This window comes from Diabrotica undecimpunctata, chromosome 1, assembly GCF_040954645.1.
Source record: "Diabrotica undecimpunctata isolate CICGRU chromosome 1, icDiaUnde3, whole genome shotgun sequence".
Taxonomy (NCBI): Eukaryota; Metazoa; Arthropoda; class Insecta; order Coleoptera; family Chrysomelidae; genus Diabrotica; species Diabrotica undecimpunctata.
The window spans coordinates 61,347,601-61,368,702 of NC_092803.1; the positions used below are offsets into that span (position 1 = coordinate 61,347,601).

General features: G+C 31.8%; 1 protein-coding gene across 3 annotated transcripts in view; it reads right to left on the reverse strand.

The window, feature by feature from the left end:
* Positions 1 to 21,102, reverse strand: part of LOC140450088 (uncharacterized) — a 134,152-nt gene that overhangs the window by 70,277 nt on the left and 42,773 nt on the right. For all 3 annotated transcript variants that reach the window (XM_072543524.1, XM_072543515.1, XM_072543533.1), the window contains exons 8-12: positions 14,463 to 14,605; positions 9,965 to 10,134; positions 8,987 to 9,618; positions 7,787 to 7,979; positions 542 to 1,676 (exon numbers count right to left, since the gene is read on the reverse strand). In XM_072543524.1, the coding sequence (XP_072399625.1) occupies positions 542 to 1,676; positions 7,787 to 7,979; positions 8,987 to 9,618; positions 9,965 to 10,134; positions 14,463 to 14,605 (2,273 nt within the window). The remainder of the gene's footprint in view (positions 1 to 541; positions 1,677 to 7,786; positions 7,980 to 8,986; positions 9,619 to 9,964; positions 10,135 to 14,462; positions 14,606 to 21,102) is intronic.

The following is a 21,102-nucleotide window of genomic DNA, read 5'->3' on the forward strand; positions in this document are numbered from 1 at the left end:
GAGCCAACGACATGGGGTGGGCTATGAAGATGACCTAGTAGTTCATATTCTTATCTTAATAGTAATTGGGGACTTTAACGCTAAGATAGAAAATACCGAAAATTATGACCAGATACGTAAAGTTCTAGACAAACATGGATGTCGCGAAAGAAATCAACGTGCCAAGTCCTACCTCAGATACTTCAGACACATGGAGCGAAGAAAAGTAAGCATAGAAAAACTGATCATCGCAGGTAATCGATGACAAACGATCGAGATGAAGGTCTTCCATATGCTGGGTGAATCAAGCCAGAGGAATTATTGTCCGTGATCTACACGAAGCTTCCCTTATAGCGTAAGACAAATAAGGCTGGAAATCCACGATCCGAGCGATCGAGACATGTGTCACTATTCTCTTTCGAAAATAAAAGAAGAAAAAAAGTTTAACGATACCAATATATCTCTTAGTAGGAATTTAACTACTTTAAAGAAAATGTTTTTTATGAAAAGACATATTAAATTGAAATTAAAACATCCAAATACAAATTATCTACATAAATACCTGGTAGTGAGTTTTGCTCTAGTTTCACCTTGTTTTCGTCTGCTTCATTCGGTTGTTTTGCCTTACATATATCTTGTGTTTCCATGTTCAGATCTGTATCTGTATCTTCTTTACGTTCCGCTTCTCCATCGACTTCCATTTTATCTTTAATAATACCTTCCTCTTTAGTAACATCTAGATCTTTGCCATTTTTTAAAGCCATTTTCTCTTCTTCTTCTTCTTTACTCTCATCAATATTTGAAATTTCGGGTTGTTTTTCATCTACTTTCATTTTCTTAGATGATAGATCTATTTTATTTTCATCCTCAGAATCGGAAATTATCATTATAACGTCATCTTCAGCATTAATCTCCATTGTAGTATTACTGTCAGTTTTTGCTGCAGGACTGCAGGTTTTTGCAACTTCCGTTGTAGCTTTTTCTTCAGTATTATTCAGATCATTTTTATTATCGTTAATTTCTGTAATAATTGCAGTTGCTTTATTTTCCACATCCGTTTTATGTTCAATTGTTTTTGTTTCGGTAGTTTCCGTATCAGTTCCAGATTTAACAAGTTCAGGGTCAACTTTGGTCTCAGAACTTTCTGTAACAGTTATATTTTCAGTCTTTTCGATAGCAATTTCAGTTTCAGTCTTTCCGTTAACGATCGGTTTTTCTACGGCTACCTCAGATTCTTTATCTTCATTATTTTGTACATCATTACTTTGTCTAGCTTTATCATCTTTACTATCAGTGGACGATGAACTCAGTTTATTTAAAGAATTCAAGAACTGTTCTTGAAAGCTGGTATTAGGAGTAGTCGGAGTTTTACAAACTTCTTCAGTTACGTTTGGCACAACTGTTTCTAATTTGGGTGGCGTCTCTAGTTTGGGTGCCTCTGCTGTTTGTTCGGGGGGAAGTGGTGGAGGTGGTGGTGGTGATGGTTTCTGCAAAAATTTGGACATGCCCATACACTTTTTGAAAAAAGCTCCCAAAGTGTTAGGTATGTCTTTTCCTTCGTGAAGTTCTAGATATTTCAAAACTGAGGCGTGAATTCTGTAGTGGAGTTCCAGAGCTTCGACGGATAAGTGTTGAGGGTTGCTGTAGTTTATTTTTTCTGGGTACTCTGCATTGTTTTCGTCTAATAAAGTAGTAGCCTAAAACAAAAATAATAAATATATCATATACCAAAGAAAGTTAGGGTTCATCACCATTAGATGATGAATATTAAACGTTGAAAATAATAGTTTTTAAAAGATTGCCGGCTGTCTTAAAAGTATGTTTCTGCAAAAGCCGTTGCGTTGCTTAGTCATTATATTATAGGTATACCGTTTTTTTGTATAGTAATCTCAATGTGACTAAATCACGTGAAACTGGAAATTGCTACAAATTCAGATGTTTTTGAAAAGTGGTTTTCGCCCGTGTTTTTACTTCTGGGGCCATAATCATTACATTATAGATATGGCGGTTTTTTTGTATAGTGTTGCAGTTTCGCAACTGTTAATAAACATTTATTAAATATTAAGACTTTTCTGGTAGTTTTGATTCTCCCCGTATATCAACATTTCATGTACAAGGGTGCATCTGGGTTAAAAACTACATGCTACGAGACGGGCAATCTGCAAAATGACACAGATGTGTATTCGAGATAAGCGATGCATCTACACAATCAGAGTCGAGTTTTATCTCTCAAACCACACACATGTGTGTGCGTTTGGGTTAAGAGTACCTTAAGACACTTAGCATCGGTCCTTTGACCGAGGAAGTCGTTTTGATGCAGAAAAGTTACATGAGGAATTGTGTGGTTCCTGTTATTCGTCGGTGAAGACATATTTTTTGCGGTGGCCGGAGTGCCATCTTCTCATTGGGTAAGGAACAATACCATAATTTTGTTGCTGCATGGGCTAAGTACGTTTATTTGGTGCCCAATTATTACATATTGTGTCGCGATTTTGAACTTTTGAACTTTATTCAGAACATTAAACGTTGTCAATTGGACATTTTGCTTTTGTTTTGTGTAGTATTTACTCTATTCTTATTTTTTGTAATATGTCATTCCCGATTATAATTTGAATTGAGTTTAAATATTTGTATTTGAATATATAATTTGAGTTGAGTTTGATATAATTCATATATGATATTTTTGATTGCATTTTGTGTAACTGTATTAACGAGGTTTATTCATTTTATTACGAATTAAGTATATTATAATATGTGCGTATATTTTTCACTCTTTCACGTTTAATATCAATTTTTTTATATGACATATATATTCATATTTTTATTTCTTTTTTGTATAATATTATTTCTATCTATGGTTTGTTTATGGTTCTCTTTTTGTGTGTCGTTACGTATTGATTAATATTTAAGTTTGTACTACATATATTCTTCTTCTTTTAAGTAATATATTCTTCCTTATTTATAGTTGTATATTGGGTTATGTCTATTTATGTTTAATTTCACCAACTTGTTTAAAATAGAGTTTTATACAGTCCACTGGCCATATACATACCCAATCCGAAAGGGGGAAACCAGCGAGTTCTAGATTGAACAGAATATCTTCTCTCCCCCTTCAGGATGACCCCAATTGTTATATTGAGGTCATCGTATGTGCAGAACGCAACATATAGTATAGCAAATTCCCATCTGTAAACACACGCACGTGTCGATATTCGCCTTCTCATTCGTCAAGAGGCTATTAAATATAATTTATTGCCTTAATCGAGACGGATTCTCATGTTACAGATCCAAACTTGCCAGTCTGTTTAAATTAAAATTGTAGCGTGTTGCTTTTTAATGTTAAGTTATATTGTGTGTTATATGTTATAGTTATTGTTGTTATTTACTGGTCGTGTTATTTTTTAGAGTTTAGTTTAAGTGTTTAGTATTAAGTTTTATAGTGTGTAGTGAACTTTTAGTATCCAAAACCAAAGTATTTGTTAACCAAAAGTAAAAATAGCTTGCGGTAATCACTTTAATAAAGGTAAGAGAAACCAATATTTTAATTTATTGATGTTTCGAAAAGTTTTATTTCCTTTTTAGTTCATTTATTCACGGTTTTTGCTGTAAATATTAAAGAACCGCTTGGATTGACATGAAATTTGGCATATACATAGTTAAAGGCGCAAAGAAAAAAGTGATATTATGCCGATGTGTGCTTTTGCCATGGGGGTGTTTCACCCCTTCTCGGGTGTGAAAAAACATGCGTTCAAAATAAGTTCAGAATTGAATAAACTGAATAATTCTAAGCAACTTTTATTTTATACATTTTTTGTACAAAGTCAATACTTATCGAGTTATTTGCGAATGAATATGATCATTTTTCAATAAAAAAACCACGTTTTTAAATGGTTTTCCGCAAATAGCTCAAGAAGAAAGTATTTTATCGAAAAACATATTTTTTAGCAAAAATATAGCTTATAAAAAAGTTAAAAAAAATGATGTACTTATACCTGTATGAAGTCTGTAGACTCAGTAAAAGCAGCGTTCTAGCTAATGAAAAGTAATTCAAATTTCAAATCGAATATTTCAACGAGAAATATCAAAAAAAAATGAAGCACTTTTCAGGGAAAACTCGCTGTCGGGGAAAGTAAAGTGCTTGTTTTTCTTTTTATTCTTTCACGTTGAAATATTCGATTTGGAATTTGACGAATAAGAACCTACTTTTCATTAGCTACAAATGTGCTTCTGGCTTTATACGTACACCATTTTTTTGCTATTTTATAAGCTATATTTTTTCTAAGAATATTTTTTCAATAAAATACTTACTTTTTGAGTTATTTGCAAAAACCGTCTAAAAACCTTGTTTGTTTGTTGTTGAAAAATGAACATATTCACTTGCAAATAACTCGAAAAGTATTGACTCAGTGAAAAAACTCTAGAGAAAAAAGGTTGCTTAGAATTAGTCAGTTTATCCAATTCCTGACTTATTTTGAAAGTATGTTTTTTCACCCCTGAGAATGAGTGAAACTCAACCCTAGGGCGGAAACACACATCGGCACAATATAACTTTTTTTATTTAACATGTTAGCTATGTGTATGCCAAATGTCATGTCAATCCAAGCTGTTCTTTGGGGAGGTTTTATCGTGAGTGAATGGAATATCTCTGGACTTATCAACTAAGTACATTAAGTTATTGAAGATAAATAGAATAACAAAAATGTCAGGCACTGATACAGCCGATGAACTCCTCGATATTGATTTAACTCTCACTGCACCTAAAAAACGACCAGTAAAGGGACATTTTGACGTTAAAACGAAGGAAATGATTATAAATGTATTTAAAACGGAAATGCAGGAGCCCTACAATGTCGAAAAGTGCGATTTCTATTTGAGTAGCAGATAAAACAGGTACTGATATTGTTTTTCCATTATTTATTTTAGAGTGCGCATTTTCACTTTATTTAACAAATATTGTTACTTTTTATCTATTGCAGGCGTGTGTAGCCGTACTGTACGCAATGTGGTTCATGAATACGAAATTACGGGAACACTGTCGACACCAAAATCAGTTGAGCATCGTAAAAGTATTGTTAACTCGCTGGATGAATTTGATAGAGAAGAAATAAGAAGAATAATCCATCAATTCTTTTTTTGAAATAAAATACCCACAATAGACAAAGTTCTAAGGGTTGTTAATGAAGATCCGGTTTTGCCTAACTTCAAAAGAACTACGGTTTTTAAATTATTGAAAGAAATACATTTTAAGTTTCAACGTCGTCAGCGAAACAGTATTTTGATGGACAGCGACAAAATTGTCTTGTGGAGACGAGAATTTCTGATAAAAATTAAGTCCTACAAATTCAATCAGTTCTCTACAAATAAAAAAGATTTTAGAATATACGTAAACAACCAACAGGGTTAATCCTTACAAAAACAATTTGTAGGGTTTTTTTTTATAGATGTTATGAAAACTCTACGAAAACTTAACATTAAAGATTAACAACTAAACGAGAGAAACGAAACAAAAAAATACAAGAAAAACTGTAAGAATACTAGTTCATTTAATTTTAACCGATGGCTTCATTTGAATGTTGGTTTAAGCTCTTTCGAGGGTCAAACCACACTAATCTTTTCGAAATGACGAAATTTACGTCAATTTGACGTATTGTGATATACGTGGTAATTCAAAATATATAGCTCGAAAACGCAACAAATTTCTGCTATGTACTTTCGATGACTAAACTGAAAGGCACTGAGAGTGTTGACCGTACAAATTTAGAGTAGGTGGGGATCCCGAATTAACGCGCAGTTGCGATACGTCATTTTGACGGCACGTCACCAGTTAAGGGTTAAGCGCCATTCCACAGTACCACCGTATACGATCCAACTGTCGATGTAGTTATTATTTAGTATATACTAGCATGGATACAACCTAACCTAACCTAACACTCTCAGAACATTTTTCTGGGCCTTCCTCTTCTTCTCTGACAAATGGTTTATTAAGGAGCATTTTTATAGCTGGGTTAGTTTACTCCATCTGTATTACATGTCCTCCTACCTCAGATGTCCTGTCCTCTCCATTATCATTCACATCTTCATTGGATGGATTATATAAATTCTTGGAAAAAAGAGTTTTACTCTTCTTCGTGTCACTAGACGAAAACCAGATATCATAATTTTAATAATTAAACCTGTATTCATAATTTTAATGTACAATTCAATTCTTTTAGTACAAGATCCCACTGCTAGATAGCTAGCCCATAGTGTGATATTAGACTATTTCATATAATGGGACAGTTTCGACCATGCAAATACACAGACAGCCTTAAAAATGTTCGAACTTAAGTACAAAACTCAAAAACACAAAATTCAAAATAGATAAAATTCTCAAATAAAAGGAAATAAATACAATATTAACACCTCACCAAAAATTTTCATCTCTTGTCCGATCCATCAAAGACAATAAAATTCTCTGTGTAGACTTTCCACGATTTTATATCGGTCAAAACAATCGCAAAATTTAAAACAGAATCTATGAACATTCCATTTCCGTTCGCGATTTCGATTCAGTTTCAGCCCTATACATAATTTTGTTTCAATAAAAGAAGTGACAGCACCTGGTTGCCTTCAACATGGTGACCACTCCTGAATCATAATAAAACATCATCCATTCCGTCCACTAATCCAGCTCCAGTCGTCAAGAATATTCGCGATATCTCCCACACAAACGCACGTCGATGAATCACGCCATCATCGACGGTTTAAATAGACCGCTTCCGACTATAAGCATCAGTAATTTCCAAAATACTTATTTTTTCAGTCTGAATTGACCTAAGGCATTCTAGATATTTTAAAAATATTTAGATGTTTTTGCTGGCGTTAGGGATCAACCCCAGACTCACGTGACAATCAGACATTCTACCGTTTGAGCTTTCAGACTAACTATATAATATGCTGGTATAATTTTACATATCACTGAAACTCGTTCATATGTCACCTAAGACACCACCACTCTCGATAGACTAGGGATGGCAATACTAATCTGATTTTATAAACTATTTAGTATTTCCAATATAGTTATAACACTGAGATCGAGTTCTATTATAGTAACATTATACATTCTTCATTTCTTCTTTAATGATAGAGTTTGTCATGAACGTATGAATAAAGATTGTATTTTTGTATTGCCCAAATATGGGCTAGCTAAATATAGTTGTCCGAAGTAATCAAAGGCTATAGTTTCAAACCATTGGGTCTCATCACTTTAAAACAGGTTGAAAGATAACTTTTATAATTGAGCGCCTCCATATATATTAGCGTTTTACAATATTTGTAATGATAAAATGGAAAGAAAATCGCTAATTCAAACGACTGAATGTTGGAGTGCTCAATATGAATCTAAATCACTCAACAAGAAGGATACGTAAGGGCCACGTTTAAATGGGACGCAACCGATAGGAAGAATCTCTAGAAAAAAGTGTCCAGCTGCTGGTAGAAGTAGAAGAGTGAAGGCAAAATTGTGAGAGAAACTTAAAAAAAAACATGTCTGCGCAGAGAGGTACTGACATGATCTAAGATAAAAACCTACAGATAAATATAATTAGGAAAATAGTCTGCGTTTAGGAATAAAAGCGAAGAAAATGACGATGAAAGGTATCTTTATTCTTAATTTAAATCTAATTCTAACACGAATTTGTTTTAATGACTTTGTTTAAAGTTTTTATACTAGCTGCATCTACTTTGAATCGATGATACAAGTGAGAATCTCAGATGATATTTTAATTACCTTTAGCATATAAAACTCAAAATCTTATTAATTTCTTACCGTTAAATAATACTGTAGATACTCTGCCGGTTCCTTCTGCTTCTTTTCGGCAATTTTTCCTAAAATGTAATACTGTAACCATCTTTCGTCTGCTTCGTTTGTGTCCTCCAGTTCATATATAGCGATCGCTTTTTCAAAACTATTGCCAGAACTATCCAGGTAACTATTTTTCTGGTTTTCGAGAAACTCAAACCTATAAGTGATTATAATTTAAACATAATATTAAATTTATATGAGATAACATAATAATTTAGTACTTATAAGGATTCTTGATAATTTTCATCACCTGAATTACATTTTATTTAAAGTTTGTAAAAGAATTCAGTAATAAATCAAGCACATGAAGTAATTGCATAGTCATCAAAATATATTTCTTTTAGGTATAATAAATAAAATAATAGTTGATTCTGACTGCCGAAAGGAGTCTCTGTTCCAGTTTGTTGATGATCAGGTCTGGTTGAGTCTGATCTAGTTAAGTAACAGGATGGTGTCTGTATGCCACCCCCATTCTGAATACTTTTGTGACATTGCTCATTAGACTTCCTTGGTTTTTAATTACTAGACCTTTTAGTTTTACTAGTACTACCGCATTCGTTTTATGTGGCTTGCTGTGGTCCAAACTAAAAATAATGACAGAAAGACAAAAAAGAAGACTAATGAAAATACGCCAATTAATGAATCAATTAATATCCGGAATACATAGAAAACTAAAAAAATTCTAAGAATAGGGAATATTATGAATGGAAAATGGGTAGATAAATAAGAAAGACATTCAAAGATGTCATTTTTAAAATTAAAAGTGAAACGAACAAAACCATGAAGTGGAGATTTCCAGGAGTAGCTAGTATACCTGTTGAATACAAAGCATGTGGTGTTCGTGTGTATCAAGGTATAAAAAATGGTTATTAAAAGCTTAAAACTTTTATTTTAAAGAAGATCTTTTCGGAATTAAATCATTCCATCATCAGTTTACTAAAAGAGAGAGTAAAAATACCAATATTAAAAAAATACAACTTACGTGTTTTTAATATTGGTATTTTTACTCTCTCTGTTAGTAAACTGATGATGGAAATATTCAATTCCGAAAAGATCTTCTTTAAAATAACAGTTTTAAGCTTTTAATAAGCATTTTTTATACCTTGATACACACGAACACCACATGCTTTGATGTCATTTTTCTTTTAAAGAATAAAAACTTACCTTTCCATGCTTAAATTTTCCGATTCAAACTTCATAACCCTGGAACAATAGGAATGAACGTTATACTGAAAACTGCCACACTCAATCCATAAGGTAAGCGGATCCGGACAAATGTCTAGAGCTCTCTTAAAGCAAATACTCGCATATTTCGCCTTATCTAAAAACTCCATTTCGCTCTTAAATTTTTCACAATGATTGAGTTTAGTATCCAACTGAGCTGCATAACTTAAACCCAAACAGGCCCACGAATCCAAACGTTCGGGATTTATGCACAAGTCCATTTGGAAGAATTTGATACATTTTGCAAAATCTCGATCTTTGAAATAAAAATCACCGATGAGAAAATAGATCGATTTTACTTTGCGAGGAAAATCTACAGATTCCCACATTTTATCAGTTTTCCCATGGATGTAATCCATAACCTTCGGTAGGTGGTGCTGTAGAGCGTTGCTGGGTGGAACCAGAGCAATTATTCTTTTGAACAGTTGTTCTAGATCCGCAGAAATCGAAGCGTTTTTGTATGAGTTAAATTCTGGTAAATGGTCAGGTCCATAAAATTCGAATAGTTGACAGGCTCGTTCCCATGTTAATGGGAGAGGATCAACGTTGTGGTCGGCTAAATGACGGGACACCTGAAACATTGCATGTTATATTTTTTAACTGCATGTTTATTTTATTTTTATTTATGATAAATGCCATTTGCATCTTTACCAAAAAACAAGAGTATAAAAGTTGTTAAGTATTCATAAATAAATCGATTCTTTTTATTATATCGCTTGCCACAAGATATGAGTTTTTTAGTTAATATGCTTTCGTCTGGATTACTTTAACTGCTAATGCATCTATCTTTTCATTGCATGAACTATATACGAATTTGTTATAAATAATTCATCTCTATGTCAGCCCAGGGATTTATTGAGTTTTTTTATCTACGTTAGTAAAGATACAATAAAATGTAAATAATATATTATTACTAACCTTATTCTTTTTGCTAGGGTGTTGGTATAAGCAAAACATTGACTGCTCAACATGGATTTCTAAACTGTTCCTTATCTTTTCAAAAATTGGTGTATCAAGCTTATCCAGAATTGTGTCGATTATAAAATGTAACAGCTCACCTTGATTAGCCATACATAGACCCTTTGGACCTAAAAACAAAAAAAAATTAATCTAGATAAAAAGATATCTCTTTTATCATTTTTATAAAATATCATGCACATGCTAAATATCAGGGAGGACTTTTTTCAATGGTCCACTCTGTATTTTCGAGTCTGGTATAGAATAGATCCAGTGTATCTGTAGAAGTCTCTAGCAGATACACATGAAAAGATAGTTTGGAATCAAATGGAGTACACCAAGCAGAGATTTGAAAATATGATCTAACCAGTAAAATCTTGCCTTCTGACCATAACCTACTTCTTGTAAAACTGTGTAAAACTAAAGAAAATAAACTGACACAGAACACAAAAATTCAAAGTAAACTTAAAACATCTAAATGATGAAAAAACAAAGATATAAATAAAAAGAAGAAAATAGAAGAATCTGATCAAAGCATGATACATTTGATCTTCACAAAAAGATTAAAGAGACAGCGGAACACCAAATAAAAATAATTGGATGTAACATTGCAGAAGAAAATGGATTCTTAATATTGTTCTGAAGCTATTTTCTTGTGGCATTTTAAAGTAGATACTATTTTAATGGGAATAAGCCACATTTGAAGGTTAAAATAAATTTATTGATGTTTCAATTTCCACTTCGGAAATCGTTCTCAAAATACAAACATTATAAATTAAACAAATTTGGTTTTTTACTTGGTGAAAAATTCTTCTAATAATTTAATTTTATCTGACTCATTTATATTGACAATTCAGATATATATATATATATATATATATATATATATATATATATATATATATATATATATATATATATATATATATATTATACATTTTTAAAGTAGACGAATTTAAAATGATATTTTTAAATTTTTACGTCTACATTTTTAAAGTAGACGAATTTAAAATGATATTGTCAATATTGCTGAATTGCGTTTATGGGACAACTTTATTGTAAGATAGTTCATTCGATTACATGAAATCAACTTTAAATCAGAAAAAAAGCATAGCATGTAATTTGTCTTTAAAAGACAACCACATGCCATGATGACAGCCAAATCCTCCTGTTAGTGATTCCATAGTAAATTATGAGGAAAAAACCTGCAAAAAAACCTCATAATACTATCCCGACATGGTAAGTATTTGGTCTTACATTTAGTTTACTCTCAATAAACACCAAATTCTGATTTTATATGTTTGTTATTTAAAAAACATAAATTATGTATCCTTGATATGTTACTGACGCACTAATACTGGTATTTTCTTTTTATTAACTTCCTCTTTTAATAATATGGGTAACCAGGTCTCATTTAGCATAATTAGAGCCGCTTCTTTGATTTTTCTCTTTTTACCATCTGCGTGTTTACATATTTAAAATCTATCAAATTCTCTATTTTTAATATAAGATTGATGTTCACTTATTCTAACATTTAATGGCCTTGATGTTTCACCTAAATAAAACTAATTGCATTCACAAGTTATTTTATAAAGAAAATTCTTCGTTCTTTCTTGTTCATTGTTAGGTTTAGTTTTAGATAAAATAGATCTCAATGTGTTTGTTGTTTTGAATGTTGTTGAAATGTTGAATTTATTTAATATCCTTTTAAATTTTTCTGATAATCCTTTTATGTATGGTATTGTTATTTTCCTCGTATTATTGCTTGTGTATGCTGTACGATCTCGTTCTAAGTTGTTCTGTTTTATTTGATCGATTGTTGAAAATTCCTTATTTATAAACGACAAAGGATAATCATTTTTTACTAAAACAGATGTTAACAAATGTTTTTCCTCCAAGAACGAATTTTGGTTAGAACAAGTAATTTTGGCTCTATCGTATAAGGATTTAATGATTCCCTTTTTAATGTTGATATTGTGATTTGAGTTGTAATTTAAATATCTGTTGGTGTGTGTTGGTTTTCTAGACACCTGAGTCTCATATCCAGTATCGTTCTTAGAGATTAAAACATCCAAGAAAAGTAGTGTGTTATTATATTCTTTTTCCATATTAAATGTTATGGTCTCTTCGTTATCATTCAGGAATGTGACCAACAACTCTGATCCATGAAGCTATTGAGAATACATCATCTACATATCGCCACCATACTGTGGGTTTTAAATTTTATTTAGAAATAATATTTGTTTCAAAATCTTCCATAAATATATCGGCTAATAATGGAAATAAACTAGAGTCCATTGCTAGACCTTTATTTTGGAAATGAAATTAATTAAAACTAAATAAAATTAAACAAAATTAAATGTAATGATAATCAAAACAGCTATTAACATAAATACAAGATAATACTAAAAATGTAAATGATGAATAAATTATATATATTTAACAAATTTTAAAAATTACTAAAATCATTAAAAATTTTAAAGAAAAAAATTATGATTGTTTAAATTTTTAAGAACTTAAATGTGAGGTATTATTACAAAAAAATATTAACAATTCAGTAATATGATATGAATAGATGCCTCCCGGAGTGCCACATCCCGTTTTTTGTTTTCATATTAAATTTTTATTGATTGTTGAAAATTAAATGATCTGGTATTATTAAATATTTTATTGGGAATTAAATCTGAACAAATTAATTAAAAAACCCTATTTCTATTTGTTGTTATTTATGGATTTTAATTTTTTTAAATAAATTTATTAAAAAAAAAATTAATTTTTGATGTACACAAAACATTTGGATGCCTTCATGAAATGCCACTGATAGAGAGTAAATAATTAAGGATTCGGTGCTGACCAAATTTTAAATTGCTAAAACACATCGTGAGTACGTCAGTTGTTACAGCTGGTTCACAGAAAAGGTCCGCATATTACTTACTGAAATTAAGGGGAGCTGTTGCAATGTTGTGGAACCATATTATTTTGATTTTTTTTTATTAGTAAACGACGTGCATGATTTACACCTCGTATCATTAGTAGATTCTGTTCGATTATGTATGCGTATGTATCATTAAGTATGGGTCATCCTCCCCAATTTCTTGTTGTACTATACGTTATATTGAGGTCAAAAGTATAAAAGATGAAACTTAAAATTCTCAACAAAATAATAACCAATATAAGGGTAAAACTAGGACTAGGACTGTAAAATAAATACATAAATATATAGTAATATATTACATATATTACATATATAATAAGTAGTAAGTTGGAATCCGTCTTCTGAAATTCGTTGTCATACCGCACCAGCAAGGACAGCGTTCCTTAAGTACACGAGAATCATTTGTAAGCATGTTACAAATTTGGATCTCAAGATAAGAAAACTAAAATGCTACGTATTTTTGGTGTACCACAGATTAGAACCATGGTCTACAACAGATGATATACTTAAAAAACTCGAAGCTTTTGAGAAATAGTGTTACAGCACAATATTGTGCATACCAACATAGTACGCAATGAAACCGTGTTAATTAGAATGAAAAAATTTACAAGAAATCATAAAAACCATTACAACCAGAAAATTCTTAGGAAGAAGATCGTGGCTTTGACAGTGGTAAGCCAAACAATCGAATCTCTTTTCCAGGTAGTGGTTAAGGTAATAATCGCCAATATCGTAATAATCATTAGCGTTCGCTATGTGGTTGAAGCACTTTAAGAAGGAGAAGAAGCCTTCTTCACCGTTCTTGTATTGCATCTATCCTTCTCAGCAGAACCTCGCTCTCTCTACTCCAGCTACAGTGATTGAATGATTGTATACTGATATATTTCTGTATTTTTTCCTCCCGGTTTTTCATTTTCGGATACTGATCCAAATATTTTTTAAATATAATATTGTTCGTGTTATTTCTTATACCAGTGGTATCACATCTTCACATGTTCTAGAGTTGGACTAGACAAATCCATAATATACACCAAGTAGTTAAGTCTACAACCAAAGTATCTGAAAATTCTTCTTTTCCAATCATGAAGTAGATGTTCATAAAATTTTTGAATGGAACAAATAACAGTAAATACGTATAGCCACAGACATAGTTTCTAAAATTTAACGAGAAAAAGATATTATTAGGGGTGGGCTTCATACTAAAAAATAAAGGAATTTAACGTCATAACCCATGTTGCAGAGATTTAATTTTTAGAGTCATTTTTTAAATCAAAATTTACTTATAATTGCTCACAATGATAAGGCAGAGACGGAACTAACTCCCTCTGGACACACTACTAGATAGTAAGTTTAATGAGTTAATAAAAGTGTTAAATCTAGTCATTAATTAACACTTTTAGTTAAAAAATAAGTAGGCAGATATATAAACTAATAAGAACATCTTACAATAGACAACAAAAACAAGCTTTAACAATAAAATATATATTCAAAATAATCAAAGTAATACCAAAATATGCGACTTACCCAGAAATTCGTGAGCGGAAAATAAAATTGATAACGAAGGAGGTACGGTATTATCGAAAGGTTCTTCCATTTCGCCATTGTTTTCAGACTTTTCCCTTTTTCCTCTAAGATTTCTTCGCTTGGCATAGGCTCTCTGCTCTTCCCTAGAAATAATTGTTTATTCAGTAAAAACTAAATAACAAATCTAAATAACTAAAATCGGTATCCGTTCTTACTATATACCAAACTGATATAAAAATATCGTTTTCCGCGGACAGTTAAAATATTAAAACTATATTAACGTACAGTAGTAAGTTCTGACCACTAAAGAAATTAATTTTAGGTCGATTTTTAGGTTTGGAATCTAATTTTTAAACGAACAAGAACGAACGATACCAGAGTAACAACAAAAATAAAAGGTTTTGTACTTGGGTGACTTGTAAATAAAATTTGGAACGAATTGGAAAATATTCAGAAATCTTGATATAGCGTTTTCGCTCAGCTTGGGAACATTTTAACAGAATCACTTTCAGAAACATATAACGCAAAAATTCCTATCTCTGAGTATTAGTAGTTTAAAGAAATTTACGGACTTGGCAACGCGGTAGTGACAGGTTAAATACTGTGATACTTTCGTCTGTGATATCCCGATTTTGCGAGAAATAATGTAGTGCAGTAAGTCGATGTGTAAAATTAATATAATACGTTAACGGCAGTGGTAAGGATTGGCCATAAAACATTAGAAATCACTTGAGTGACTTAAAAACCAATAAAAAAGGATTACTGATAATAATTAGTGGAGTGTAGGCAATCGATCCAAAATAAGGTGTAATCCTTGACCGATTCAAAAGCAACGTTGCTAAAGAGGCCAGTATTTCCCAATAGAGAATAATAAGGCATAAAAGTATCACAGTGAGACGGTAAGCATCGTTTTTTCTGAGCCGTTAAGTTGAAGAACCAGTCAGCTTTCATTCGTCGTGGTAGTTAGACGTGCGTAAGAAAGAAGCTTGTTTTTAAAACCGGTGTTTATAAATTAGCTATATAAATAAATATTTCGTGAACTTTAAAAGTAAATTAATTACACCAAATAAAAAAGCGAAATTCGGAAAGACATTAAAAACTTATGAGTGCAGTTAGCGGAGGCGATGCCTCCGATAACAATGTTTTAGAAACCCAAATGGATACAGAACATGCATCATCTTCAAACGAGGAGCTGTTAGGATTTCAAAATCTGGTTCCGGTTATACAGATAAGTACCACAAAACTTGTTAATAATAAACCCATTATCGATAATGACTTTGCTAATGTACACACTTCAATAACAAATACCATAAACAAAGAAGTAGGAACAAAAAGGGAGGAATTTCTTTACCGACAAAACGACTTGGGACCTCATTACGTGTATTTGGAAAATAATTCACCCGATTTTAAAGGCAGGTTAAACGCTTTAAGGATAGGTGACATTATTATCACAAATTTTAAAGAAATTGATGAAAAAATTGTGAGCATTGACGCAGTAGGGAGAAATAAAATACGTATAAAATTTAAAGATTATAAATCGGCCAACTATATCATATCTAAAAAAAATGAAGCAATATTTACAAAAAAGTTTCTTGTAGTTAGACAGGGCGTAATAAGAGATATTTCCACAGAATTTTCAGTAGAGTATGTTAAAGACAGAATCAAAATGTACGATTTACACTGTAAATTTGAAGTCATTCAAGTCAAAAGATTAAATAGGAGGCAAGTAGATGAAAAAGGTACCCAATATATTCCAACAAAAACATGTGTAGTTAGTTTTAGGTCACAGGTACTACCAAAATATGTAACAATCAACAAGGTACTAAAGGAAGTCGAGCCATATAAACAGAAGGTGCTATTATGCTTTAATTGTCTAAGATTTGGACATACAGGGGGACAATGTAAGAGCAGGGCTAGGTGCGAAAAATGTCAGGAATCACACAACACAAAAGAGTGTAAAACGACCGATATAACTCCAAAATGTTTTAGTTGTTCGGGGAATCATTTTACTACAAATTTGAGCGCGTGTCAGGAATTTCAACGTCAAAAACTTGTAAAAGACGCTATGTCTTCCAGTAATATTAGTTATCAAGACGCCAACAGACAGTTTCCCAGGAACTCCTATGCAAAAGCAACAACCATTAATACGGAACAAACTACAAACATTTCCTGCCTCAAAACTTTCCCTCCATTAAATCCCAATAATTATACACCCACCCAGCTCCCATCAAATTCAATTAACCAAATGTCAACAAATAACATATTTTACAATAATTCAAATAATACAAATTCTAGAACATTTAAAAGACAGAGACCAAATAGTCCAGATCCAACATTAATTTTGCATAATGAAATTATAGCTTCCCCTAGATCTCAATTACCTAAGGGAGGAATATTAGACAGTATTAACTATAAAGGAAATATTAATAATAATTCAGTTGCATCTCCTTCAGACCTGAGCATGATAAATTCAATATTAGAATTAGTTATAGAAATTGTCACAAAAGTTTTAGTAACAAAAAGTATAAATATAAATAAGGAAGAACTCGAAAACTTAGTCAAATTAACTATAAATGGAAACACGTCATCACATTCTCAGACCTCAACCATTCAATAAATATTCTTCAATGGAACTGCCGTTCAGCAGTTTCTAATAAAACTAACCTAGAATATCTACTAGATAGGGGCAACTACTCCGTTGCACTTCTATCGGAAACATGGTTTAAAGCAGGAAAATATTATAATTTTAAAGGCCTCAACAATATTCGCTGTGACCGGGACGACGGGTACGGCGGCTCAGCCATTTTATTAAAATCAGACTTAATATACCAAGAAGTCTCAATTCCAACTACAATAAACTTTGAGCATACTTGTATCTCGGTTAATTTTCCATTTATACAAAAAAAAATTTACTTCGTTTCAGTATACTTTAAACCGAGAACTAGAATATCATTACAACAGTGGATCAACTTTTTGGAACAAATTCCAAAACCATTCATAATTGGGGGCGACTTTAACGCACATAGTTTGGCTTGGAATGATGGATATGACGATATCTATGGCAAGACTCTTTTGGAAGCTATCGAACAATGCAACCTAGTAATTTTGAACGACGGATCACCTACATTAGCAAACAATAAGAAGTCAGCTGTAGACTTGACCCTCTGTACACAGGATCTGACGCACCTAATTACGTGGTCTACTTTAGAAGAACCTTATGGCTCTAACCACTTACCAATACACATACAATTTGGAAGGAATAGCCCGCTTGCGCAAATTAAACAGACAAAACATAACATATGGAGACTCAAGGCTGCTAATTGGGATGTATACACCGCTACACTTGAAGCTACAGAACCAAAATCATCACTAATGGGCATTATCGACAATATTAACAAAGCTGCCAACAAAGCAATTCCCTTACAAAAATCAAACACACAAAATAGAAATCATTGTTCGAAGGACTGGTGGAATGAAACCTGTAACATAGCTGCTAAAGCAAGAAAACAAGCTTACTTAACCTACACACATGCTCCAAATCTTAATAATCTAACAGAATATAAAAGACTTGATGCAGTAGCTAAAAAAACTTTCAAAGAAACTAAGAAAAAAAGCTGGATTAATTATTGCCAAAATCTAAATCAAAATACACCAATTAAAGAAGTGTGGAACAAAGTAAACCGATATAAAAACCGAAAACAAGTAAATAAACCCCCAATAAACCCCAAAGAAGACTGGATAAATGAATTCCACACAAAAATCTCACCCCCATGGGTTGAAAACAACATTACTCAACAAATAGCTACTGTAAATAGAAACACTTCTTTTCTACAATCACTATTTCAATTATGGGAACTCGAACAATGCATTAAATCAACAAATAATAAATCTCCCGGGGCGGATAACATTTCATACAATATGTTGCATAAAATGCCCTTAGGCCATAAGAAAGCCCTGTTAGAATTGTTCAATTCGATTTGGATAAAAAAGATTCCTTTTCCACCAATGTGGAAAGAATACATCGTAGTACCTATCAAAAAACCTGGAAAACAGAACGGAAATGCAGATTCATATAGACCCATAGCTTTATCATCGTGTATATTTAAAACCATGGAAAGAATGATAAAGAACAGGCTTGAATATTGGCTAGAAAATGAAAAAATATTACCTGACTCACAATATGCTTTTAGAAAGGGAAGATCTTCCTTAGAACCCCTAACGATACTAGTAAATGACATCTATCTAGGATTCACACACAAATACAATACTTTGGCTACATTTTTGGATATCACTTCAGCATATGATAATGTTCAAATAAATATACTAGAAGAGAAACTTATCAATATTGGTCTACCAACCTCCTTTGCCAACTTCATAAAATCAGCTTACTCTAGTCGATCAGTTTCCTTAAAGATAAATAAAGAAGTTTCGGAATCAAGAATATGTAGATCTGGATTACCACAAGGTAGTATCTTGAGCCCAATCCTCTATAGCCTGTACACAATGGACATAGAAAATGTTATATCACGTAAGTCCAAAATTATTCAATACGCCGATGATGTTGTTATTTACACCAGTAACAAATCAGAGGACAAATGTATAGAAAATATCAACACTGAATTTATAGAAATCCAAAAATGCCTAGACAACATGGGACTTTCCATATCCGAGTACAAAACCAATATATGTATTTTCTCTAGAAATAGAAACAACTATCAAAGACCATTAACAATAGGAAAATATAAACTCCGTATTAGCAACTCTGTAAAATATCTTGGCCTACATCTAGATAGAAAACTATTATGGAAGGACTGTATCCACCAAATCATCAAAAAAACAAGTAATTCTATAAATATTTTAAGAGCGTTTTGTAGGGCAAAGTGGGGAGCAGATCCAAATACGGCTTTACTTTTCTACAAAACAATGGTACGATCAATAATGGATTATGGAAGTCAACTCTATGGAACAGCAGCAGATACACATCTAAATAAAATCGAGATACAACAAAATAAATGCTTAAGAGTTTGCCTGGGATATCTTAAGTCAACACCCATAAATATTATGCAAGCTGAAGCTGTGGAACCTCCTCTTAAACTAAGAAGACAACTATTGAGCAGAAAATTTGTGATAAAAACCATTTCCAAAAAAACTTCTTACCTCAATAGTATACAATCACTAACAGTTCAAGTTTTGACCCATAGATACTGGCACTTCAAGAAAACCCCCCTCATAGTAGAAACTTTCTCAGAAATACTTGACATTACAGATATACTTTATTCCAACCAACTCCCCCCGGTTCTAATTTACTCGCCAGAACAAATTTTTTCACGGGAAATTAGAACCTACTATTTTAAAAGTCAAGAAGTAGCAAGTTTCAATCAATCAAAGTTTAACGAAACAAAAAACAAATACTGGCCAAACTATGATTCTATATTCACTGATGGATCAAAGTCAAAAGAATATACCAGCTGTGCCTTTTACCATGTGGAAGAAAATACTGACAAAAAATTTATTCTACCAAAGGAAGCTTCCATATACACTGCAGAATTAACAGCAATTGTGCAAGCTATGAAATACATACTCGGCTCTAACCACGACAAATTCATAATATGTACGGACAGCAAAAGTGCAGTAGATAAACTTAAAAAAGTAAACATAAATAGATCAGTTAATCATATTGAAGCAAATATCCTGTATTTACATAATGAGATACACATCAAGAATAAAGTCGTCATATATCTATGGGTAAAGGGACACGCAGGTATAACAGGTAATGAAATAGTAGATACCTTAGCAAAAACAGCCCCAACATCAGGAGAAGAACTAAATCTTAAACTACCCCCGTCCGACCTATTCTTAAACCAAAGAAACAAAATAAATGAGATGTGGCAAAACCTACACAACGCTTCAACAACCGGAACAAACTTTTGTAAACACCAGCAAAGAATTCCCAGAAAACCATGGTTTCACAAAATACCAAACAGAAACTTTGTTGCCACAATAAATCGAGTACGTGCTAATCATGCACTAACACCTTATTATAAGCACAAAATGAAAATTACAGACGATCCACTGTGTAGTTGTGGTAAAATGGGTACATTAGTACATGTTTTACTTGAATGTCCAATAAATAATGTAAACATTAATCAACTATACAAAAACTTAATTCACTACAAGATAAACCTTCCAATAGATCTAAATTGTATTATTTTTTCAGGAAATAATGATATCCTTTATGTACTTCATCAACACATCATAAACTGTAAACTAAAACTGTAAAATTACTAACCAATTTTGTATACAATTCTGCGAAAGAAACTAAACGTAAAGCACACAAAGAGGGCTGAAACCTCCGAGGGGATGAACCGGGTTGACGCCCTAGCGCGGAAAAAAAAAAAATAAAAATTAAAAAAAAAAAAAAATAACAAAAAAAAAAACAAAAAAAAAAATAAAAAAAAAAAATAAAAAAAAATAAAAAATATATATATATATATATATATATATATATATATATATATATATATATATATATATATAAACACCTTACACATTTTATATATTACTAACAAAACAAATGAATACATCATGCTCAGGTCTGATACTATGAAACATTTTACACAAATTAATGATTCAATCTAAC